This window comes from Sphaerodactylus townsendi, linkage group LG09 (genome assembly GCF_021028975.2).
Source record: "Sphaerodactylus townsendi isolate TG3544 linkage group LG09, MPM_Stown_v2.3, whole genome shotgun sequence".
NCBI lineage: Eukaryota > Metazoa > Chordata > Lepidosauria > Squamata > Sphaerodactylidae > Sphaerodactylus > Sphaerodactylus townsendi.
In genome coordinates, this window is record NC_059433.1 from 18,486,565 (window position 1) to 18,513,160 (window position 26,596).

The window sequence follows — 26,596 nt, forward strand, 5'->3', positions numbered from 1 at the left end:
AAGTAGCAAAATTTCTTTTATAAGTGACAGAACTTTCTAAGTAATGTATACTGCTATATACAGTCTTTCTGTCTGTGTTTATTTTATTTTATTTTTATTTTATTAATTAAACTTATTTTGAATGTACTCTTGATTTGTACTTCATAAATGTCTGGTAACGATCTAGAGCCTATTTTAAATGCCTAATAAAGGTTATTGTTGTTGTTACTTGGATGTGTAGATTTTTTTTAAAAAAACAATATGTTCATTTTAAAAAGCATCCAGTTAAAGAGAATTTCTGCCTGAAATGGTTAGGGCTCATTATTAGAATTATGCATGATCGTAGTCCTTGAGACTTTGTGATTAGTTCCACCTCTAGCAACCACCCTTTTGTGCTTGGCTCTGTTTCTGGTGGTAGCCATTCTGTAGTTAAGCCTGTTATGCTATATGAAAATTCCAAGGATGTCTGTAGGCTCAAAATGATTCGGAATCCCTGATCTTCCCATATGGTTGCTCTGTCCTGGCTGTTCACTCCACCAGTTATTGCTTGTGTAAATAAAGCCAAGGGCTGTTGTGTGTAGCTGAAGAGCACTGTCCCTCTTTATCACACCAATGACTGCTGTTTGAAGGAATTTTTATTTTCTGTTGTGTCATCAGATGCTGCTAAATAGCTGTTAGCAGTGCAGATAGCACCATAGTGACACCTCCGGCAGAGGGGAAAAGGAGCGCAGGGAAGCCATTTTAGTAGAGGCCTTTGCGTCCTGTTTTTTGGCCGGAAACTATTAACATGGAGGCGGGGGTGAGGAGGGTCGACACAAGACTCACACTGACGCAGACTTAGACGAAAGGATGGTAAAGATGAGGAAAAAGGAATAAAATGAAATATTGCCTAGGCTGACTTGGAGCTATCTCCAAGACCTGCTCCCTCTAATGAGGCAGGAAGAATACTGGACCAAGATGGGTGATCAAGCCTTCTACAGGAAGTGACAACAAATTAAGTCCTGCCTCCCTGAGAATGAGTTGGGAATCACCCTCTCAACTTAACATACTTCACAGAATTGTTGTGAGGATAAAATGGGAAAGAGAAGGTCGATGTAAGCCACTTGGGCCCCTGTTGGGAAGAAGGGCAGGTTATAAATGGAGTAGAATAATTTAAAATCTGCTAATGTCTGGGAAACAGAATAAAGGACAGCTTGGCATGCGAAATCCAGGGAAGAATGATCTTTATGTTAGGGGAGTAGCCCCAAACCATCTGAAACTTGCAAAATATTGAACTAGAAGGCTCTCTGTGACTGTATTGTCCACCTCCTGAGTCCTGCCCCAAGACTTTGTATTCCATGTGTGAAACACCTGCCAAAGATGGCTGTGTGTCATTTTCTTGAGGACATAAAGAAAGTTCTAGATGCTGGGGTAGCTTATTTAAAGGAGAAGAAAAGACGAAGGGAGGTTTTCCAGACTTTTCAAACCTTTTAAGTTGAAACTTGTTGGTCATTGTCTTCTTTTTCTTATATACCATTCTGTGCTTGAGATCTAGGTTTCAAATGCAAAGATTCACAGACGGGTAGAACCAGATTCCTTGGACAGAAGGCATCTTGGGTTCAGTTCATTTTGTTTGAACTTTGGTTAACCATTACCTTTTTGAGGCCAAGGATTTTTTAAACTACTTCCTTAAAAGGTGTAAGAGTGACTCTCAGAAGCTGGGAAAATCATATTTGTTGACCTGTAGTTCCTTCTGAGGAAAAAAAAATCTGCCTGTGGTTACCTATATGTTGGTAACGTTTGAGCTTGAGAACAGCAATGTTGGGCAGCCAACACAAAAAGCTCCTCATTGGCTTCTAGTTTGTTCCCAGACATCATGTGACCTGCTTGTTTCTAACTACAAAGTGTCTGGGGGACTTTCTTCTCCTTCAAGGTGTGAGAGGAGACAGTTGTGAATTTCTTGCCTTGTGCAGGGGGTTGGACTAGATCAGGGGTAGAGAACCTGCGGCTCTCCAGATGTTCAGGAACTACAATTCCCATCAGCCCCTACCAGCATGGCCAATTGGCCATGCTGACAGAGGCTGATGGAAATTGTAGTTTCTGAACATCTGGAGAGCCGCAGGTTCCCTACCCCTGGACTAGATGGTTCTGCAGGTCCCTTCAAATGTTATTTTTCTATGATTCAGTGATACTATGTACTTGCCTATGAATTAGGATCTTCTGAAGCCTCACCCTGCAAGTTGGAGAATAGACGGCACTGTAACTGAGAGGGCTGTCTCCTAGGTCCTGGTTTAAGTCTGTGCAGTTCACCTAAGCTTTCAGAGGTAACAAACATGTCATATATGGTACTTAACTGCTGATTTACTGATTGGCCCTTTCCGCACGGGCCATAAACAGCGTCCTAAGGACGGCAAAAACGCCCTCGCTCCCCCCCCCCCAGCAGCGCAAAGACGCTGCTTTCGAACTTCACTCCCTGAGTGAGGTTTTTTGGAAGCAGCGTCTTCCAAATGCTGCCGTGCAAACCTGGCCTTAGCAGACCAGGTGCTCAGGGACAGCAGCAGCAGCAGGCCATTGCTTTCACATCCTGCATGTGAGCTCCCAAAGGCACAAAGGTGGGCCACTGCGAGTAGCAGAGTGCTGGACTAGATGGACTCTGGTCTGATCCAGCAGGCTAGTTTTTATGTTCTTTTGTGGGATGGAGTGCACACATGGCCACATGTTGCCGTCAAGTCTACAACAAAGGCGATCTCCGAGATGGAGAAGAATTTGATCCTGAACTATGTGTGGTATTCTTTCTGGACCATTGTGTGAATCTCCTTTGCAATGCCTCAGTTATAGTACAGTGCCTCTTTAATGCATCTAGGTATCTTGAATTATTGGAACACATAACAGGATATATATTCATACCCTGGAAGACTCAGCTACCAGATGGAAACATTAATTGCTCTGAAATGAAGATGGCAGGGCAGTTTGTGTGTGTGTGTGTGTGTGTGTGTGTGTGTCTGTGTCTATGCGCACACATGCTGCTTTTTTAATAGTGGAATTCCGTCTGCAGTCAGAATTGGCTTGTTACCATTTCCCGAAACTCTGGGGGTAGGAAATGCTAGCAAATAAAACAAAAAAAGTTATGTGTCTTATCTATAAATCTGTCTATAAACAGGCAAATGTCAGGGTTTCCCAGTATGTGGTTTGTGACGCTGCTGAGATAACTGAGGAGGATTATGTCCCAAGTCCTTGACTCCTGTAGAGTCAATTATTTTAGACTGGAGATTAATTTTTTCAATCCAAAGCCTTCATTGGCATATCAGACTGGAGATTATTTATAACGTGGCCAGATTGATTCTAAGTGCTGAATAACAATTAAAATTGAGTACGCAGTACGGGGGAATTGGAGTCAACAGTGAAGAAAGCCACCATCGTGCAAAGTAGTTGGTGGGATAAGAAATGTTTGTGTCTTGGGATGGGTTGCCATCAGCCTGCTGACGACACCCAGCTTTATCTGTTGATGGAGGGTCGGCTGGCTAATGTTCTGTCCAGGTGTTTGGAGGCTGTGGTGGGATGGCTAAAGAAGAACAGACTGAAATTGAATCCCTTGAAGACAGAAGTCCTATGGCTGGGACGGGGTGTGATGGAGGGGAATTTCCAGCTGCTGGGGTCAGATGGGGTGGCACTGGCATCTGCCTCTCCTGTGAAAAGCCTGGATGTGCCCTGGACTCTTCTCTTTCGATGGAGGCCCAAGTTGTACCCTCAGCCAAGGTCCCCTTTTTCCACCTATGCCAGGCTAGGCACTTGTCCTGCTCAGACGTAGCTACAGTGCTCCATGCAATGGTCACCTCCAGGCTTGACTACTATAACTTGCACTACACTGGCCTACCTTTGAAGCTGCTCCGGAAGCTTCAACTGGTTCAAAATGCAGTGGTGAGCATCCTTACAGGGTCCCCAATAACAGGACATTTTTGACCTGTGCTCTTCAAGCTGCGTTGGTTACCAGTTGAATTCTGAATCATGTCCAAGGTGTTGGTGTTAACCTTCAAGGCCTTGAGCGGTCTGGGACCATCCCATCTATATTGCCCTGGAGGACATTATGATTGAGGCAGCGATGGTTTTTCAACCAGAAGGCCTCCCAGTTCACCGGCTCCCCTTCTGTCCCTTTCCTTGTTATGATTCATATTGCTATAGGCCAGTGATGGCGAACCTTTTTGAGACCGAGTGCCCAAATTGCAACCTAAAACCCATTTACTTATCGCAAAGTGCCAACACAGCAATTTAACCAATTCCAAAGCCTTTATTGGCATTATAAATTACAGAGTTAGTAAAAAGGGGCATTTATCTACTAACTGAGACATTAAAATATTAAAATACATTAAAACAACGTTGAACATTCACAACATTCACGCACACATAAAATAATTTAGTCGTTACTACTATGTAGGCAATGATTGCGCCTGACCAAATAGTTCCTCAAAAAACTCGCAACATTCTCACATACGAGATCACAGGAGCCGTTGAGTAGAAAATTCATAGTAGATGGTAGCCTGACATCATTTAAGCTCTCTATCAATAGAGCGTAACGACTCGTACATTGGAGATTCCAATAGTACATGTTGAACAGTCTCAACAACGGCCATATTACATTGGCATAACCTGTTCTCATATGGAGTGTTATTATACCTGCCAAGAGTCATAGTGTTAGGCAGAGCGTTAAAACGAGCCAAAGTGTACGCTCTGCGTTGTTTGGGATTGTACAAAATGTACAAATAGTTGGCACAATGGTCTGATCGGACAGTTCCCAAGGCCTGAATTTAACCTGAATGCTGAGGTTTAGTTTAGAAAAAAGGGTTGGCTCCGAGGCATGCCTTACTTGGGAGTAAGCTTGGTGGTAGTCGGTGGCTTTGCTTTGAAGCAACCATGCAACTCTTCCAATGGGTGAATCACGACCCTAGGAGGGTTTACTCAGAAGCAAGCCCCATTGCCAGCAACCGAGCTTACTCCCAGGTAAAGGATCACACTTTTCTTCTTTGCATGAAAATCAGTGGGGTTTAACAGCGCTTAACAAGGTTACCTACACTGCTTCCCCAAAATTAGGCCTAGAGGCCCAGGCCAACCTAGATGTGTGTGTGTGGGGGGGGGGTGACTCTGTTTGTGCGTGCCCACAGAGGGGGCTCTGAGTGCCACCTCTGGCACCCGTGCCATAGGTTCGCCACCACTGCTATAGGCGGAGGGAGTTTTAGACCGTTTGTGAAATTAATTTTAAATTTTACAGTGTAAATTAGACTGAACATAAACTGGCGCCATAGGACTTTTTAGGACTTTTAGACAATTATATTGATGTTATTGTTTGATTTTGTAATTGTTGTTTTGTAGGTGATTCCATTGTTATACGTGATGTACGCAATGTTTTTTTAATCTTGTTAGCTGGTCTGAGCCTTTCTTTGAGTCAGGAGAAGGTGGGATATCAAGTCCAGCAAACCAACCAACAAACAAATATGAGGAGCCAAAGCAGGGAATACCTATTGACATTTCTAGTCTGCTTGGGTGCAAATGACCTGATCAGTGACTGGGAAGGAGACAGTGATAAAGCACGCTGTTGTCATGTCTTGTAGCTGCTGAAGACGTCCTGAGAATATTCAGTGAATTGCAAACAAAGGCAGTATATTTTGAAAGTATTTCCTGCGGTCATTTTTAATACCTCATAATAAGCATGTCAGTGTTATCATCAAAGCTCAGTCCCCACCACACACACTTTTTGGAGCAGGGGGAATTAAAGTGTCTTTGAAGTGAATTCCAATTTAAGCCCATTTAATTGTTTCTGACAATGAGTTCCCAGTGTATGAAGCTAGAATGTTGGCCAATTGCCACAACCATGGGTGCTCCTGGGTTTCTTTTTGTGAGTGATCTCATGCTGTCTGAAATACCTGAGCTGAAATACCTGTCTGAAATACCCCACGGGCAGGACCCCCTGTCACTTCCTAAAAGATACCTCGATTAAAACCACTGGAGCAGCAGTGGCATAGGAGGTTAAGAGCTCACGTATCTAATCTGGAGGAACCGGGTTTGATTCCCAGCTCTGCCGCCTGAGCTGTGGTGGCTTATCTGGGGAATTCAGATTAGCTTGTACACTCCCACACACGCCAGCTGGGTGACCTTGGGCTAGTCACAGCTTCTCGGAGCTCTCTCAGCCCCACCTACCTCACAGGGTGTTTGTTGTGAGGGGGGAAGGGCAAGGAGATTGTCAGCCCCTTTGAGTCTCCTGCAGGAGAGAAAGGGGGGATATAAATCCAAACTCCTCCTCCTCCTCCTCCTCCTCCTCCTCCTTCTTCCTCTTCCTCCTCCTCCTCCTCCTTCTTCTTCTTCTTCTTCTTCTTCTTCTTCTTCTTCTTGTAGAGAGGCTAAAGGTGACTTCGTAAATTTGCATGACGCTAATTAACCTACATATTTACTACCTCTTTCTGTGGGCCTGCCAATGGTAGTATCTTTTTCTTTCATGTTGGGAAGACCCCAGATATTTGATGCCGGGTTTAATATCAATATTGGGGGGAAGAATCAAGAACGGAAACAACCGTTGGCTTCAGTGTAGTTAAGTGCCATCCACAATGTTTTGTACTGAGGCAACATAAAACCATTTTCAATTTCTGATGGAATGCTGAGAAACTACTGGGACCCAGATGGTTGGGAACCTATTAAAAGACCCAATGAGCTGCAGCAGGTATCTGGTTTCTGGTATGCTGAGACTGCAGACAGTAACCTTCATGAAAGGTTAAGCTGCTCTGAAGCAAGCTGACCTTGTGACTTTTATCACTTCCTGTTGGCAGGCAGGGAAAAAATTTACTCAAAGGGATAAGGGTTAATGAAGGAATTAATTGAACAGGAAGTCTTTCAACCTTGGAGAGGATGGATAAATAGTCAGCCAATGGTACTGCGGTTGTTTATTTCTAGCAGTCCTGGTTTATGTATTGATTTGAGGGAGAGGATGGCTGGTAAATGGCAAGAGTGTCCTTAGGATTTATTTGTGCTTGTTCAGGTAACTGAGCTCCATCGGAGGATGGGTCGAAAAGCTTCTGATGGATTCAAAATCCACATTCCTCCTATCACAACGACAAGCATTTGGTTATTTTTAAAATTGTAAAACAATATACTTGAAAGAGAAGATCAGGATTATTTTTTTTCGCCTTGCTTGTAAAAGTTCAATAAACTGTCCTATTCCCACCCCTGAGCTTCATAGCTGTTTTCCGCCATTAGGGGAGGTAGTGTGTGTGCTCTGTCCAACTGAGATTCCAAGACAAAATTTGGCAGAAGAAACCCTATGTGATCACCTGGTCTTGTTCTGGCCAAGCCCAGGCAGAGGATGCTGTTAAGGTAGATGCTTTCAACCCACTGAGAAAGGAACACCTCTCCAGTGGTGGGATCCAAACATTTTAGTAACAGGTTCCCTTGCCAGCCTCCCCTCACAAAGTGGGCAGAGGCGTACCTAGGCAAACCTGAGCCCTGGGCAAAACCTGAGTTGGATGCCACCCCACCACGACCCCAAAAATTTTTTTTTGCACCAGGTCATTTCTAAATCATCATCACATTATAGAAAATGCCCCAACTCACAAATCTGAACACAGCAATGGTGAAACACACAGGTTCTTTGATAGAGACTGGTGAGATAAAAGGTACGAAAGGCTGAGAATCCGTGAATTGCAGTACCTGGAAGGGATTAACCCAGTTCAGGGAGTTACATTATTAGTCGCAATTGCTATATGGAACCTTAACGTTCAAAGGCAGGATGCCTCTCGGGGAGGCGAGGGCGTGGAGGCGGAAAAGCGGACCCAATTAGTAACCCCCTCTCGGCACACACAAATAAGTAGTAACCCACTCTCGGGAACTGGTGAGAACCTGCTGGATCCCACCTCTGCACCTCTCCATATGCCTCATGAGAAGTCATACTCACGCTTGTAAGTTCTTCAGAAGAATTTTATTTGTTTGCCAGAAGGTTCCCTCATAAGAGAGTTCCCTTACTCCCTTGAACTGGTTCCCTCACCTGGCCGTGTGCTGTTGGGTCTGCCTAGAACAGATCAGACTTTGGACTTGCCCTTTTCCTCCTACTGCGGCCATCCATAAATCTGCTGTCAGGAGCTGCCTTCCACCTGGAAGCCAGGGGAGGGGTCCAGAACAGTCACGGTCTCCTTTACTCTGCCAACCCGAAGGAACACCTTTCTTGGATGGAGCCGCCTCTATGCCTAACAGCCAATCCCGATCAAATTGGTGATCTGGTCATACACATGCAATAGGCTTGGCCTAGCCCAGTGGTGGCGAACCTATGGCACGGGTGCCAGAGGTGGCACTCAGAGCCCTCTCTGTGGGCACATGTGCACAGAGTTCATCTCGTGGGGGTGTGTGGAAGAGTCCCCACATCTAGGGCTGGCCTGGGTCAGCTGGAGCAACGATGTGTAAGAGTAACCCTGTTAATTAGCACAATTGTTAAACCCCACTGATTTTCATGGGAAGAACTAAAGCGCAGTCCTTTACCTGAGAGTAAGCTCAGTTGCTGGCAGTGGGACTTGCTTCTAAACCCTCCTAGGGTCATGATTCACCCATTCAAACCATTGCACGGTTGCTTCAAAGCAATGCCACCGACTACCACCAAGCTTACTCCCAAGTAATGCGCGCCTTGGAGCCAACCGTTTTTTCTAAACAAAAACCTCAGTATTCAGGTTAAATTGCCGTGTTGGCACTTTGCGATAAATAAGTGGGTTTTGGGTTGCAGTTTGGGCACTCGGTCTCGAAAAGGTTCACCATCACTGGCCTAGCCTTTATCGATATCTGGTTGCCCCCTCCTAAGATCAAGCCACTGCAGCTGACCCCCTGTGCCACACCCAATCTGTCAAAATTTGGTAGGAGGTGGTAATGAAAGCTTGTACTATTCGTTGCAATCTTCTGGCATCATATGCTTGGTGGAATATGGGGCAGTTCATAAAATCATGCCTGTTGTATGTATGAATGTGAAAAGGTAATTGTGAAGGAAGTGCATTCATTCTTTTAGTTACTCAGAGATCACTTATCTTGTATGGCAACCGCTTGGTCTTAGGCCGTAAACAGCGCAACCTTTTGGCCCTCATTAAAGTTGTAAACTGTGTTTGTGTTTACATTACGGAAATTGGGTTTTACAAGGCCACATCCCAGGACCTGACAGATGGCTCTTAATTTCCACTCCCTTTTCCTGGACTACAGAGGAAGATGCCATAAAAACCCTGACATGAGGCTAGAGAGAGAAAGAGAGAGACAGAGACAGACAGACAGACAGACAGACAGACTCATTCTAAGACCCGATTCAGGCCTTCAACTGTATTGCTTATTTGATACTTGGAACAGTCTAGATCTGAGAGAAACCTGCTTGCATTTTCTTTTCTTTTATTTGTTTTTAATAAAAATTCAAAAACTCAGCTGTTTGAGAGTACCTGGATCAAGGACCCTGTTTCTCAGTACATTACTGGAAAAAGGGCCCCGACTCTGGGCAAACCCTCCTTTTCCTTCACAGTAACAGTTGTGATGGAATACAGGAACATTGGTCAAAATGAGGCAAAGGTGCAATTTAACTGTAATTTATCATCTTTCTGCTTTTATTCAACATCTGTGGAACATTTTAGGTTTAACTTGCCCAAGCAGTCAAAATACATTTGACTGAGCTTCGCAATTACAGAATGCAGCTTTTTCTAGAAGCCAAACAATGATTGGAGGGGGTTTTGCTGAGAGGTATCCAGTTCAGCTGTTGTGTCTCATAACTGAAGCTTAGTTACTTAATCACTTACTTCCTGACCTCTTGCTCTGCTCTGCTAGATGAACATCACCTTTCTCCATGACTCTGGGCATGTCACCACACTGTAGTCAAGAGAAGCTTTTGCTATTCTGCTTGATGGTGCACATTAGTGACTGTGTGCTATAAATATCTCTGTGGTATGGGAGCAGAGCTGATCGTGCAGCCTGATATAATTTCATGGTTTGAAGGCCAGCAGAGAGGCCGTTTTAATCATGCAAGCTGTCCTCTTGTGTAGAATATATCTTGCCTGAATTAGAACATTTATTTTCGATCAGATTGCCTTTTCTTGATTATTCTGTGCAGTTTGCAAAGGCTGTTTCCTCCCATTTCTGCACTGGATCATGACTCTGGCATTGGATTTTTCTCCTTGAGCCTATTGGCATACGTTTCTGGCCTGTTTCTAGCCTCCACCAAGACATGTTGAAATCAGAACCTAGAGGGAAAGAGCTTTGGAAAGAGGTTTACATGGTCAGGATTTTGTATGTACCGATGAACTGCTCGAGAGCTAGTGTAGTTGGTTACTTTGGGTCCCCATTGGGTAGAAAGGCAGGGTATAAATATCTAAATAAGCAAATAAAAGACTTTTGACTTGGTTGCTCGCTCTATCCTACTGTAGATTGCAAACGTCCAGTTTACTAGGCAGACTTTGTTTGTGGGGTGGTTTGCCCTTGCCTTCCCCAGTTGTCTACACTTTACCCCCAGCAAGGTTTAACTAAACCTTGGAAGGATGGAAGGCTGAGTCAACTTCAAACCGGCTACCTGAAACCAACAACAACAACAGCAACAACAACAACTACTACTACTACTACTACTACTACTACTACTACTACTACTACTACTACTACTACTACTACTACTACTACTTCTTCTTCTTCTTCTTCTTCTTCTTCTTCATTATCCTGATATCATCAGTGTTGTTACAAACAAATTGCAAATTTATATTCAGGGCCTCTTAGACAGAGGAGGAGGCTAGGAGACAAAATTTGAGGTGTCCTTATCATCAACACCCTCATAGGAGCTGAGCAAGACATCTGGTTGCTTCTATACAATGTTTAAGATGTGTGGTGTGAGAGGAGGCAAAAAGAACCTTTGTCTGGAGGTCCAAAGTGACCCTCAGAGGACCTGTTGTATTTCTACAATTTTATTATTAAACAGCACGTCAATGTAACCAATTAGCATTGATTTTCATGAACTGTGAGCTCTGATTCTGATGAATTCCCAGTGGGATTGAGGCTGCTGATCTTACCACTTATACACAAAAGAAAGCTCAGCGCACACAAAGAAAAATGTTAAATGGAAACCCCTGACTCATCTATATGTTTAGGTTAAGTCCGACAAAACGGAGATGTCTCAAAAGACTTCTCTGTGGGTCATAGCTGGGCATGTGGTTGATGGATCTCCGCCCCTTTTTTCCTCCTCCTATACCAGGGGAGCCTTTCATGTGCACCTGTGAGAATATTTGTCATGCTCTGAAGAAACATAGCAGGCTCTGGATACAATACTGCATCTTGTGAGAAGGAAACATGTGCGCAAACACAACGATTCTCACCAGGGGCCGGGGATCTAGAATCACAGAGTGTTTACACAAATTACTGCCGCTTGGAGAGAAGTCGACAAGAATGTTCATTTTCAGCTGGCGAAATGACATGAACTTGGCACAGCTTTTAGAACCGCTGAAACTTTTCCAGCAACTTAAAAGGCAGGAGCCAATCAAAGACTGTAGTACTGCGGTCATCCGGCAGCCGGGCTAAGATTCCTCTAGATAATATATATAATCAGATTGTGGAGGGGAATCTAATTTGAAAGGTCTTCTGCAGGCCAAAGGTGGCACAGAGGACATCGTCAGATTACCTGAGCTGCTGCTATGGCTATGACTGATAATGTGTATCATATTGTAGTTCGAGTGCTTGAGGAGTACTTGTCTGTCCTTAATAAATTGCCTGATGATTTAGCAAGATGTTCCATTGGCAGGAGCTCTGTGTTTTTGTTGCAAATAGTTCTAATTCTTGAGTTGCCAGAACCACTTAGATTCTGCTTTCGTTCCTTGCTGATCAAGTAATATTGAAATGTAGAGAACAACGTAGTAACATACCATATGGCCCCCCAAGGTTCAGTAGTCAAGATGCAAACACATGGAATTTGCAGCTAGCTCTATTTGAGTGTGAGGGTGTGTTCCTTCTCATAAAACTGTAACTGTAATGGGTGTAGTCAATGTTTGAAGTGAGGGGGGGGGGGAAGCAAGTGTTGTATCAGGGCTCAAATACACTTATTAGAAGGAGCCCACAAGCATTTGAAAACTTGCTTACTATTTAGTGCAAGGAAGTGGTGTTACTCTAACAAAACAGAACAATCTATACTCTCTCACAAATAGATGTTAGTAGATTTATTTATTTTTATTTTATCGAATTTGTATATCACCCTCCCCCGGAGGACTCAGGGTGGTGTCCAACATCAATTCATAACATTAAAATCAATTAAAACAATTTCTACCTATAATTAAAAGAACCATATATAAATGGCAGACAGCTTCAAACTCCCATCCCTCCCCCTTTCTTGCACCCACAGGAGGCCAGATGTTTACTATATAGCGGGCTATCGATGTTACCCCAGTTGGCCAAATGTCTGGTGGAACAGGTCCGTTTTACAGGCCCTGCGGAAACTCTGTATGTCCCGCAGGGCCCTGATCTCACCTGGGAGCCTGTTCCACCAAGTAGGGGCCAGGGCTATAAAAGCCCCGGCCCTTGTAGAGGTCAACCGGATGGCTTTGGGGCCGGGGATCACCAGCAGGTCCGCTTCCAAAGAGCAGAGGGGCCTAGAGGGGCGATACAGGGAGAGGGCAATATACGACTTTAGATTGTATATTCCTCCACCACAGAACAAAGCATGTCAGACCTTCTTTGTTGTAGAATGCTCTGCCTGGGTCCTAGCGCCTACCTAGCTCTGCTACTCCATCTGTTTGAATGTGTGGTAATAGTCATTCAATTAACTATAAATGCTCTTGTATAATGTTCAGTAATGCACAAAATAATGGTTCTGACAAAGGCAGCATGTGAAAATGAATGATAATTCTCATATTCGTTTGGGATTATATTCTAATGTGGATTTTCTCAACCACTGCACCTCAACTGACCATACTAACATCTTTATCTGAGACAGGATCTAGGTTTTACATATTATTCAGTTAATTATAATCAGATAAAAATGTCACTTTTGAATGCAAGTAATAGGTGCAAATGCTCTGTTCTTGTGTAGCGTTTCCCATCGCCTGCTGCTCCTCTCTCATTTTGGGAGAGAACTCCTTTCTGCATCTTTAACCTTTATGGAATTGGGTACATCTACAAAAACTATTGTGTGAAAAGTTGACATCTATTCATAATTTTAATTGTGCACATTTGAACATCCTACTGTAGTTTTTTTCTGTATAAGCTGCTTAGTAGTTTGAAAACCATGTTGTATTTGTCAGATCTAATAACTTGTGTTCAGGAGTATACCGAATAGTTGGCAGTTTTATGGGAAGACTGGACAGGCATTTGTTTAAGACCTTGACCTTCATGTTGCTTCCTAGTTAATTTTTCCTGTTCTGCTGCCTAATTGCATTTGTCTTCTGTTTTTTTTCTTAGGCCAAGGCTGCAGGCACAAAGGAAGTTTGCTCAGTCTCAGCCAAACAGTCCCAGCACAACTCCCATAAAGATAGTGGAGCCATTATTGCCCCCACCAGCTACACAGATTTCTGACCTCTCTAAAAGGAAGCCCAAGACAGAAGATTTCCTTACATTTCTCTGCCTTCGAGGTAAGAATTCCCCCCCCCCCCGTCCCCCCACTGCATCAGACTCGGGTAACTAACTCAAAATTCCAAGAGCTGTGGCACGTATGCCCTTTCTTTGCCATTATATATTTCACCTCTGCAGTCTGAGGGTTCCTGTGGTAATAAAGAGCAGTCATTACAAGGGCCGTTTTCTAGAAATAGACCAATAGGACAGTAAATGGAATTTTCTTTTGTTTAGCTCTTGTTCACTGGAAATGGCTTTACTTCCTCTGTCATCCCATCTCTTACCTTGTCTCCCTGTGTAAGTTGGGTTCGTATGTTAAACCCATGACACCTATTGACTTAACAAAGCGCTGCTTCACTCTCTAGTACTGATTTGTTTCTGCTAGGCCGCTCTGTAATAAAGTGCATGTGGTCACTTTCAACATCGCATTTGGGAACCCCGCTCCCGAGGCCTCTCATAAGAACATAAGAAACAGCCTGTTGGATCAGACCAGAGTCCATCTAGTCCAGGGGTAGGGAACCTGCGGCTCTCCAATTGGCCATGCTGGTAGGGGCTGATGGGAATTGTAGTTCCTGAACATCTGGAGAGCCGCAGGTTCCCTACCTCTGATCTAGTCCAACACTCTGCTACTCGCAGTGGCCCACCAGGTGCCTTTCACATGCAGGATGTGAAAGTAATGACCTGCTGCTGCTGTTCCTGAGCACCTGGTCTGCTAAGGCATTTGCAATCTGAGATCAAGGAGGATCAAGATTGGTAGCCATAGATTGACTTCTCCTCCATAAATCTGTGCAAGCCCTTTTTAAAGCCATCCAGGTGAGTGGCCATCACCACCTCCTGTGGCAGCATATTCCAAACACCAATCACACGTTGTGTGAAGAAGTGTTTCCTTTTATTAGTCCTAATTCTTCCCCCCAGCATTTTCAATGAATGCCCCCTGGTTCTAGTATTGTGAGAAAGAGAGAAAAATTTCTCTCTGTCAACCTTTTCTACCCCATGCATAATTTTATAGACTTCAATCCTATCCCCCCTCAGACGTCTCCTCTCCAAACTAAAGAGTCCCAAACGCTGCAGCCTCTCCTCATAAGGAAGGTGCTCCAATCCTTCAATCATCCTCGTTGCCCTTCTCTGCACTTTTTCTATCTCTTCGATATCCTTTTTGAGATGTGGCGACCAGAACTGAACACAGTCCAGAACTGAACACAGTTCTGTATACATGACATGATTATTCTTTGTATCTAGAACTTCCATCCCAAACTGGAATTTCTGCCTGCTCCACAGCCAAGGGATCGAACTGTAGTGGCCGTGTTTTGAGTTTTTAAAAAACATTTCCATAGCACTGGGTATTATAAGGAGTGGTGTGGTTATACAGGCCCTGTTCTTGACCATTATATTTAATGTCAAATCTTTAAAATACAACTAATTTTTAATTCCTAGCATCTTGTCAGACTAACGTGCCTTGCATCTGGGTATGTGGTTTTGTCAGGTCTATCCTGTATGAAACATTAAAGGTCTCTGGTTGGATCTCCTGACTCTATGAAGTGTTTATAAGTAGCGGTCACTTGGAAGGGAGTGAGATTTGGATGGCTATACTGGCACAAGTCAAAGGGGAGGTTGAAAAATACCTTTTTCCACCCTATTCAAGACGAAAAGAAGGAATAAAGATAGTCAAAATAGTCAAAATTGCTTGGAGCCCTCGCACAAGCACCGCTCTCCCTGCTAGGCAGGAATAATACTGGGGATCTAAGATGGTGTCCAGCCCTTTACAGGAAGTGACATCATTTAGTCCTGCCTCCCTGAGAATAGGTTGGAAATCAGCCATCCAAGATGCCCAAGATCGCCCACCAGGAGAAGGCCCCTTCAGGGTAAGTACCAATGGACCTTTTTCCCCTGCCAGGACAAGTAGCAACTCCTGGATCTTTGAAGTCTGGATATCAGTTGTAATTCAACTGCTCCTTGGAGTCTGGCAGCCCTAATCCAGCTCCACTTTCTGCATCTCCACTCCAACAACCAAATCCAGATTGCGCTGGTGGGTAGGGACAGTGCCATTCTGATGCCGCCTTGACCCTTCCAAAGGGCTTTCCCATGGTGCGGGAAGCCCAGAAAGTTTTTTAAAAGGCCCAGTTAAATCCCTCATAGGTGAGAATAGAGGCACACCATGAAAATCGTGGCATATCTCTGCCAGCACACAGGAGCCAACGGGGCTCTGGAGACCGACTAAGGTCGGCCACTTCCCCTGGACCACCTCCACCATGGCAATGTAACTCAGGGTGGTGTGGGAGCACCAGCGCAGAGCTGGGCACCGCAGCTGGGCATCCTAGAGCCCTTCAGCAGCCTGGGTAACTGCCCCAGGCTTACATCAGTGTAAGCGCATGCCATTTCCTGAGGGGGATTCACCTCTCCTGCCCCGAATTGGGCTGCCCAATTCTTTCTCATGCTGCTCATGCTGCTTCACCCTAGTAAAACTGGTTACCCAAATCTTGATGTGTATTTTTGGGGTTTGCTGGCATCTCAGTGAAGAACCACTTACTCTGCTAAAGTGTGCTTCGCCCAAAGCAGTGGTGCGACCGCACTTGGAGTACTGTGTTCAGTTCTGGTCGCCACATCTCAAAAAGGATATTGAAGAGATAGAAAAAGTGCAGAGAAGGGCAACGAGGATGATTTGGAACCCCTTTTCCAGTATTTCAAAACATCTAGAATATACCGTATATACTCGCGTATAAGTCCAGTTTTTCAGTCCTGTTTAAAGGTTAAGAAAAGCCCCCTCGGCTTATACGTGAGTCACCATTTTCTATCCATCCCAAGGAGGCTGGGGGCGGGGCCGGGACAACCTCCCTGCCACCCGGAAGCTGCTTGTTGCTGCCCTTCTGGGAGGGTGAAGGGGGAACCCTGAGGCACCCTGGCTGGCTGGTCAAACCCCAGGAGGCAGAGGGAGCCCCTTATTTGGGCAGTGACATCAGGGGGAGTCACTGCCCAAATAAGGAACTCCCTCTGCCTCCCAGCTTCCCACCCTCAGCTTATTCCCAGGTTTGGGCGGTAAAATTAGGTGCCTCGGCTTATACATGGGTCGGCTGATACACGAGTATATACGGTACCAATTAAATATTTTTCAAATATATAATTACACTGGATATATCAGAACATCCATAGGAGCAGAATTTTCGTTACCACAACAGTCTGCAGTTGGGCAGATTAAGGGAGCGAGTAAGAAGAGATAATCGGCTAAGTCTCTCTTCCTAGTTCCGTGGTGGCGAACTGTGGCACTCCAGATGTTATGGACTACAATTCCCATCAGCCCCTGCCAGCATGGCCAATTGGCCATGCTGGTAGGGGCAAAATAGGAATAGTCAGGTCTCATAACATCTGGAGTGTAAAGATGCCTGCCAGTAGCACTGAACCAGATATTGAACGATAACGTCTATCATCGTGGTATATGGCTGAATTACCAGGAGTTGAATTTTATTTCCAAGGATAACAGCAGTTTTAATTCTGTGCTTATTTGATACTTTGCTGCCTTCAAACTCGATGTTCCCCTGCCTCGCTTAACCTCTGAAAGGTTTGCAGCTGAAAGCATTGTATCCAAAAGGTCTGTACACAAAAATCCCTCAAGACTCCCTCATCTAAAGAAGGCCGTAATGGCCTGCCTAGAAACACTAAGGGCTCTTTGAACTCTATTCATATTGGACTCAGATTAAACAGCTGAATAAGCACATTCCAAAACAAGCTACAGGTTTACAGATGTGGTAATGAAAGAGCTTCTTGAAAATGCAGGCGTGGGGTGGGGGTAGGGGTTGGTTTTTTATGTGCTTCAGGTCTGTATGGTTTTAAAGTGGGGTGGGGGGCCCCAAGCATTCAGAATTTTATCCCCTGTCTCCTGAAAATTCAGAACTATTCGTGATTTGTAGTGCTACATCCTTCAGAATTTACCATTTCCACATGGGAAGTTGCATATGCTTAAAGGCATGAAACTGTCTCTCTTTATTAGCGACAATAAACGTCAGCTTTAAATTTAACAGCTTTCAGCTCAAAGAATCGGCAAATATGCAAGACTGTCTACAGAGTTTTAACCGGGATTTGTCTTTGACATATATATTTTTTTTAACCACAATAAAAGATCAGTCTGTGGTGGGTGTGGAGCAAAACTGTTGTTCATTAAAAGCTTCAAACAATAACCTATATTAAAATGCTGTAATAATTGCCTAATTATTTAGTCAGACAACACTGCTGATTGACTCAAAACACTCTGAGCATTTTAATAGTGTGTGGGTTTAATTGAACCCAGTGTTTAGCCCCTGCACCTTCTTAAAAGGCGAGAGTCGAGATCCGGAGCATATGACGTTCTCCTTGAGCATCGTCAGAGTGACTGTGCTTCGTTAATTAGTAATTTTAGCTATTCTGCAGTCTGGTGATTAGTATAACAGATCTTTCAGGTTGGCATTTCTTTATCTCTCTGAATGTTCATTGCTGGGGTGAAAAAGTAGGTGAAAATATTGGCTTTTGTGCCCCCACTTGTGGGTCTTCCAGGACATCTGGCTAACCACTATATGGAAACTGGATGATCGAATAGAACAGTGATGGCAAACCTTTTTGAGACTGAGTGCCCAAATTGCAACGTAAAACCCACTTATTTATCGCAAAGTGCCAACATGGCAATTGAACCAGAATACTGAGGTTTTAGTTTTTAGTTTAGAAAAAACGGTTTGCTCCGAGGCGCTCATTACTTGGGAGTAAGCTTGGTGAAGCAACAGTGCAACGCTTCGAATGAGTGAATCATGACCCTAGGAGGGTTTACTCAGAAGCAAGGCCAGCCTAGATGTGTGTGTGGGGGGGGGGGAGATTTTCTGCTACCCCCACATGACAAACTCTGTGCGCGCGTGCCCACAGAGAGGGCTCTGAGTGCCACCTCTGGCACGCGTGCCATAGGTTCGCCACCACTGGAATAGAAGAATGATTGGTTTTGATCCAGCAGGGCATTTTGTTACATTCGTTTTCTGTGCCCCGTGCTGATCACGGAAAAGAAAACCAGTTCTTCCTTTTAGCTTTGTGTTGCACAAATTTGGTGTCTTGGGTCAAAGATTCTCAGGGATCTCCCAACTTTCCTCTTCTACTGACAGTTTCCCTCCAAGAAAAAAAAGCTCCTATAAGTTTCCCCCTGTTTTAATCCCCAGAGGATAAACAGTTGTCCTATGCTCTACTGCTTTCACTAGTTGCTTGGGAGGGGAGGGGGGGAGAGAAAAGAGAAATTGGGCTGTATGTCATAGCTATAATGCCAGGCTATTCATGGTCTACTGGTGATGGAGGGCGCATGTTTTGAAGGGCAGTCTGTCTTTCTGCTTCTTGCCTTGCGTACCGGTTTTAAATTGACTCACCCAAGCACTTCTGCTGGTTATCGAGGCTCCAGTGAACTCTGTTCTCCGCGATTACTTCTCCAAGAGCAACAGCGTATGCACGGTGGTTCTTTTTCCCTTGGAGGCTACAGTGCCGATTCTCATTTACACTATGGTTCCTTTTACATCATGATGGCAAATATAAAAATGGCTTTTAAACGGGTTAGGTTACATTTATGTTGGCACCCTGGCCTGTGCGTAAATAGAAGCCAGGCCTTATATTCTCAGGGCTGAGGCAGAGGCCAGGCAGCCTGGGCAGGATTTTCCACCTATACATAGTCCTGAAATGGGGCCTCCTGTCAAAATGGTGAGGGGGGAGATTCTAATCCTTCAGAAATGTAGCATTTGGCAAGCTGCGTATTGACTAGGCCAGGCTTTAAGGCCCACATACCTTGACCCGGCTTCATCCTTAAATCATTGTGACGGCTTAAATTGTTTTAGTGTTTCTGAGTCACAGCTGGGCTAATTGTGGGAAGAAAGACGGGCTCAAGGAAAGGAAAGTGGTGGGGGGCGCGTGAACTGGGCAAATAATTAACAGAATGGAATCCAGTTTTTTTCAGAACCCAAAGCCCAAATTACACAGAAGGCTCTTGAAGTGAAATTATTTCTGTCGTGGCGGTAATGTCACAGTTTGATTTCCGTCCAGATGAAAACAGTTTGCACTTGAGTAAATATAGCAGAAATTCTGCCAGCTATTCCTGAAGAGCAGTGAAATGCTGCTTTTGACAAAAACAGATGCTGTCTAAACTCTGGATTTTGCTGGTTTGAGACGTAACTTCTTTTAAGAACAAACGTGATGAATTCAAGCCAGTATGAAAGAGTCCTCATCACAGAAAGAAAGAAAAAATGGCACAGCGATTCAATTACCGATATCTCTGTTTTCTCCCAAAATTGCCAGAGTGAGCAGTGTTTCTACTGAAATTTCTCCAGTCTGACAGATTTCCCTATTATTGACTGAGATTTCCCTGAGATTTCCCTATTATTATTATTATTATCAGTATTATGTTACCGCTGTTTTAAAGTTTTTAGTAATGTATTTATTATGTTTTAAGTTGTTGTTCACCGCCCAGAGCCCCTAGGGGATGGGGGGGGGGGTATAAAAGTTTAAACAATAAATAAATAAATAAATAAATTTCTTTCATATTAACTGATGAAGAATATGCAACTTGAAAGCTTGCATAAGGCTACAGCAGTGTGGGTCAGCAGAATGTACACCGATGATCTGGTTTCCTGTCTCTTGTGCACTAAAAGTATATGTGGTTGAAATTATTATATTTATTCAATCTCTAATGCCAGTGCAGTTTCAGGTGGGTAACCTTGTTGGTCTGGAGTACAGGAGCAAGATTCTAGTCCAATAGCATCTTACAGCTAAACAAGATCTTCAGAGCATAAGCTTCAATAGTCAAAGATACTGCCATATTGCCATCTCAGCAGACCTCTAGCTCTAGGTGTTGTTTGATTCCAAATGTTACTGTTTTCGTAAATTTCAGTTGCCATTAAAAGAAGTAACTCCCATGCCCAGCAGCTTAGCTTAATTTAGCCTCCTTCCTTCCTTCCTTCCTTCCTTCCTTCCTTCCTTCCTTCCTTCCTTCCTTCCTTCCTTCCTTCCTTCCTTCCTTCCTTCCTTCCTTCCTTCCTTCCTTCCTTCCTTCCTTCCTTCCTTCCTTCCTTCCTTCCTTCCTTCCTTCCTTCCTTCCTTCCTTCCTTCCTTCCTTCCTTCCTTCCTTCCTTCCTTCCTTCCTTCCAGAAGTGATTGTGATTAAGAATTAATACACCGTTGGAATACTGTTTTAAGGCACCTTGAATATGTGATTCTGTTCAAAACAGACGGTTAAATAAACAAACAGAACTCATGAGGTTAGCAAACCATCCCTTTTAGAAGGTAAAATATCATTCTTTGTCATTCACCAAACCAAGGGTGAGGTTTCTCATATCTAAACACATTCAAGGAGAATAACTTAGGGATTTTATGTTAATTTCGTAAAATTGTATGACTATCATTGGGAAACATGTCCCAAAGCCTGTGGACCACTACATGCAAACATTTGCTTTCCTCCCCACACCTCTCTCACACCACCTGCATAGGCAAAGAAAGCAAGATCTTTCCTCTTAGCTCAGTGGTGGCAAACCTATGGCACGGGTGCCAGAGGTGGCACTCAGAGCCCTCTCTGTGGGCACACGCAAACAGAGTGCCCCCCCCCCTCCATATCTAGGCTGGCCTGGGCCACTGGGCTCGATTATTAGCATTAAACCTAAATCCGAGTTTTGGGAAAGCAGTGTAGGTAACCCTGTTAAGTGCTGTTAAACCCCACTGATTTTCATGCAAAGAACAAAAGCGCAATCCTTTACCTCGGAGTAAGCTCAGTTGCTGGCAATGGGGCTTGCTTCTAAGTAAACCCTCCTAGGGTCGTGATTCACCCGTTGGAAGAGATGCATGGTTGCTTCAAAGCAAAGCCACCGACTACCACCAAGCTTACTCCTGAGTAACGCACGTATCGGAGCCAACCGTTTTTTCTAAACTAAAACCTCAGTATTCAGGTTAAATTGCCGTGTTGGCACTTTGCGATAAATAAGTGGGTTTTGGGTTGCAATTTGGGTACTCGGTCTCAAAAAGGTTCGCCATCACTGTCTTAGCTGTTGTGAGCAGTTGTAGGTATGCAGTGTAATGACAGGATTGTTAGGTGGGTTGCAAGTCCTTATTCCTTTATGCTGTTTTTGGAAGACTTGCTAGTAGTATGAAGCAAAGTTGCTATGCTTTATCCCTCTGTTTGGAGAGACGCTGTTAGCAGCAACAGGTAGTGAGGTTTGATTCAAGTTGGATCTCAAGTGTGAAAAGGCTGGCATACACTATGAATAGGGGCAGTTGCACACGTTTCATGAGAACAAACCCATGTTCCATGGAAAACATCTTTGCAGCCTTCCCACCCCCTCATGTCCCTCATCTCTTTAACAGGTGTTTGTCGCACAGAAAGTAACCTGGGTATTGATAGTTGTATCACTCAGGCCCCTTCTGCACAGCACCAGGAGAGTGGGTTGCAGGCGGGATAAAGTAACCTGCTGTCCTGTTCGCATGCCTCCGTGCAGGCAGCGAACAGAGCCTGCGGAAGAAGTGCAGGCTGCTGTTGCGCCTTTGCACAGAGGTGTGTCTTTTTAAAAAAAACCTCACCTCCCATGCTGCACAGCTGCGCAGGAAGAACCTTTAAAAACCGGGAAGCAAGTTCTTCCCGGGGCTGCAGTCTGCATTAAAAGGAGAGAATCGTGGATAGCGTGATTCTTGAATAACCCATTTCAGTGGGAGGAAATGCAGGGCAACCTCGTTTTAGGGGTGGGAGCTGTGTGAAGATCCACCCCCCCCCCCAAAAAAAAAAACCCATCCCCAGCCTGGGTTTATTGGCCCGTGCGGAAGGGGCCTTAGAGACTGTGCTTGCTGATTTTTTTTTGTAGGCGATGTTGCTATTAAATGTATAGAATGCAGTTTAAGCTGTATTAAATGCCGTTCAGAGCATAGCAATCCTGAACAAAACTGTTCTAACTGATTTTCCTGCGTCACTCAGAGGTTTAATATTTTGTATGTAATTGAATGGTATTTGATCACCTGATTTATTACCAGGTTCTCCAGCCCTACCCAGCAACATGGTATATTTTGGAAGCTCTCAGGATGAGGAGGATGAGGAAGAAGAAGATGAGGAAACAGAGGATGCTAAGGTAGCTTCAAACAATGCTTCATCTTCGTGCCAGTCGACCCCCAGGAAAGGGAAAACGCAGAAGCAAGTTCCAAATGGGCATGGTAGGTTATTGGACATAAAAACTTATTTGCCTTTACTGAAGTTGGAGTAGAGCAGGGGTCTGCAACCTGCGGCTCTCCAGATGTTAAATGGACTACAAATCCCATCAGCCCCTGTCAATTGGCCATGCTGGCAGGGGCTGATGGGAATTGTAGTCCATGAACATCTGGAGAGATGCAGGTTGCAGACCCCTGGAGTAGAGGATGTTGGTATATTGATTTTTGAAGATATCAAAGTATGTAACTGAGTTATTTGCCCTTCTGTTATCTTGAGATAATTCACTACTTTTCGAAGTATGAACATGAAATGGCAGCATCCTTCATGGTTATCTGTTGTATTTGCCCCAAAGGAAAACAACCTGTTAATTTATGACAACCCTGCATTTAAAATGGCCTGTCATTAAAAAAGGTAGCAATAGACACAATATACCATAAAAATAATCAGTCTAGACTAGAGAAGAAAATAATTACTTCACTTTTTATCCCTGTTTGTATTGTAACTCTTCATAAGCAAAATTGAATCACACAGTTTCACATTTTTAAAATGCAAGAGGCTGGCTTTTTAAATTCCCCCCAGTGCCAAATTACTAGGCAAAAGCTGAAATCATGACAGACCAACCGGCAGGGCAATTCTGAACAGAATTATTTTTCTAAATTCGCTGAAATGAATGGACCTTCCTTGGTTGAACTGAGTTTCAACACAAAGTCCTAGTCTTTGTCCAGTCACTACACCAGCTTGGCTCTCAGAAGGACAGAACTATTGTTCGTTCCTTTGAAAGCATCATGTTAATTAAGTGGTTCAATAATCATATTCCACAGTTATTATTGCAATAAAAATCATGCTATTCCATAATCATTATATTCTAGCTGTCTAGGCACATTTTTTTTAGCATTCCTCTATGTCTCTCCTCCTTTCCGAACCAGCATCAGCGAGACGTACATATTGAAAAAAGCATTATTTTCATTTCCGATCGGAGACCCTGTTTCCCTAGTTGCTAGGTTAATATGTTAGCACTGTCACTAATGCAACATTTTTGTTCCTGTGGTATCACATCAATTACTTTCCTGCAAATCAGCGGAGCTGCCTTAGTCACAACATATTTTCTTCACACGGCCTTTGTGTCATATCCAAATAAATTGATCAGCACTTTGTCGCCAGGGCTTGAAAAATGTATTCGGCACTGAGTAGCTTGGAGCCCTAAGCTTGAGCAGCCAGAATGAAAAAATACCTGGGCTACCATAACACACGCACCCAGCCCCCACCTCTGCAGAGTCATACATATTCTATTGACATTGGCAGCACCTTCACAGTAAATCAGTTCTGGGTTCTTTTCCTAGGACCTGGCCATAAACTCTCTTTCCTTTCAGGCCTTCTCTTGCTTGGCTGTGTCAGGTATGCTTGGCCAGGTTTTCCCAGCAGAGGGGAGTGTTTCTTTTGCCTGGAGAAGGAAAGACCTGAAGTGCGAGTTTGCTTGCCCTTGGTCCTCCACTCTTTACACCAGCTGAGGTTATGAAACCGGTTTTCCCCTTTTTTTTCTTTTTCACACTTGATTTTTTCCCCTTCCCCCTTAAACTTCCTTTCTGTAACAGGAGAGGGAGAGGGGGGAAATCAAACCCAGGCTAGTAAACAACGGGGGCGGGGGGAGCAAACTTCAACACATATACATAATTTTATATACATAAAATTCAACACAACAAAATTTCTCATAGAGCACATTCATGCCACTACACCCTCTTGCACACAACGACAACTAAGAGAGAAAGAGGATTCCTTCATCAAAATCTCTGCTCCCTGTGCTCCGATCCTCCCCTCCTGTCCCTCCTCCAAGTAGCCTGCTCCTATCACATACCCCAAAATTTAAGTTCCATTGTTCGAAGGAGGTTTTGGGAGGTTTTTTTGGAGGATCTATTGGCAATAAATATTTCTATCACCCATCCTTTTTGCCAAGGTCCCTTTTCCTCCTTACAAGATATAAGACATGTTGCAGGAAATATACCTTCCCTGGTTATGAGATTATTGGAGTGAGGTGGACAGTTTTTTTCTGTAGCTTGCATTTGTTGTAGGTTCTTTAATCTTTACACCAAGAAATATACATAAAATCCATTACAGTGATCACCCAGTAAAAATTAAAGGGACAGACATACAAGGAAATGCTGACCCATTCGATCAAGACAGAAACGCAGTCACACAGCTTCATGGTCTGCATTCCTCCGGCCATTGTCGCCCTGAGGCACCTGAACAGGTAGGGCTTTAGATAGGAACAACAACACTGACCTGTTCATCTCTAGCTCCCAACCTCAAAATTTCCAGTGGAATTCCACTTTCTCAGATTCCAGATTCAGATTTCACTTTCTCAGCCTTTTAAAGAAGGAGGGCCAGAGGTTTTCCTTCCTGTCGAGCTGAATCTCTGGATAGCCAACATAAACTCTGAAGTCTATGGCTCATTCCGCACATGCAGAATAATGCACTTTCAAACTGCTTTCAGTGCTCTTTGAAGCTGTGCGGAATGGCAAAATGCACTTGCAAACAGTTGTAAAAGTGGTTTGAAAATGCATTATTTTGCGTGTGCGGAAGGGGCCCAGGTGTTTGAAAGCATTTCTGGGAGCATCTTTGAATGCACACTGGAAGTTTCCAAATCATGTTGGCAAAAGTCAGGGTTAATACGATGACTTACCTAAACAAGAGCCAGTTTTAGTCAATTACACTGAAGGAAATCAACAGCAGTGAAAGAATCCATCAATCCATCAGTAAAGTGTGAAGCATTATCATGGTTGTATTTGCTGAAAACAAGAGAGAATAATCTCAAGCGCTGGACATGCTGTCACTCTAGGCAACACACGGCCAAACACACTGCTGTTGACATAGCTGATTACAAAGAAAACTTCAGCACCTTCAGCAATGGCGTCAAATATATATCTGTCCTCAAACTACTCAGTTGGAAGGGGAAAATGGAGTAGATCTTTGATGAGTTTGAAGACAGATGTATATTCACTTTTCTGAGGGGAGCAAACAAGTTAGCTGCTGAATTGCTACTGACTTATCATTCAACAGAGAGTATAGTTTTTGGATGCACATTAAACCAGTGGCACAGTTCGGTCTGGCTAGGACTCGAATGCAGGGTGTGATAAATGTTGGCGGTCAGGCTGTTTTCTACGATAATGCTACGGTTACCTTGTGGGAAAATGGCAAAGTTGATTTGCTTTTTAAATAACCACTCCGTGACAGTCCCTCATAACCGTTGACTAGCTCGTTAGTTGATGCGACCCTAAGCTAGTGCTGGAATTCTTATCGTTTGTGTCAGTGTGTTAAGAGCAAAGAAACCACAGAGCAAACCAAATGAACCAGAAATGTCTTGTGTGGGTGTGTTTGAAGCTGTTTGTCATATCATTGACACTTGCCTATGTGTGGTATTGTGTTCTGACTTAACTGTATTTTCTTTGCCTGGGACAGGGGTCTGCAACCTGCGGCTCTCCAGATGTTCATGGACTACAATTCACATCAGCCCCTGCCTGGGATTTGTCATCCATGAACATCTGGAGAGCCGCAGGTTGCAGACCCCTGGCCTAGGATTATCCAGTGGGGGAAAGGGTGTCTGAGTCCCTTGTCTGGTTGCTGAGGATAGGAAGTTTACTTTAACAATCTCCAGTTCCTCTCCAAAATCTTTGCTCTTGTTAAGTCCCTATGGTGAGAGCAATCCAAATCAGGTCTACTCACATTCCTGTTCAGGTCTATTCAAAGGGGCTGAGTCCCAGGAAAGTGTTTGGAGGATTGCAATGTCTTGTGCCTCATGTATCTGTATCGCTGCAACTAAGAACATAAGAACAAGCCTGCTGGATCAGACCAGAGTCCATCTAGTCCAGCTCTCTGCTACTTGCAGTGGCCCACCAGGTGCCTTTGGGA

General features: G+C 44.1%; 1 protein-coding gene across 1 annotated transcript in view; it reads left to right on the forward strand.

Moving 5' to 3' along the window:
* The window catches only part of JARID2 (jumonji and AT-rich interaction domain containing 2), a 263,241-nt gene that overhangs the window by 183,089 nt on the left and 53,556 nt on the right, over positions 1 to 26,596 (forward strand). Inside the window, exons 4-5 of the mRNA XM_048507604.1 lie at positions 13,378 to 13,547; positions 22,522 to 22,698. Of these exons, the coding sequence (XP_048363561.1) occupies positions 13,378 to 13,547; positions 22,522 to 22,698 (347 nt within the window). The remainder of the gene's footprint in view (positions 1 to 13,377; positions 13,548 to 22,521; positions 22,699 to 26,596) is intronic.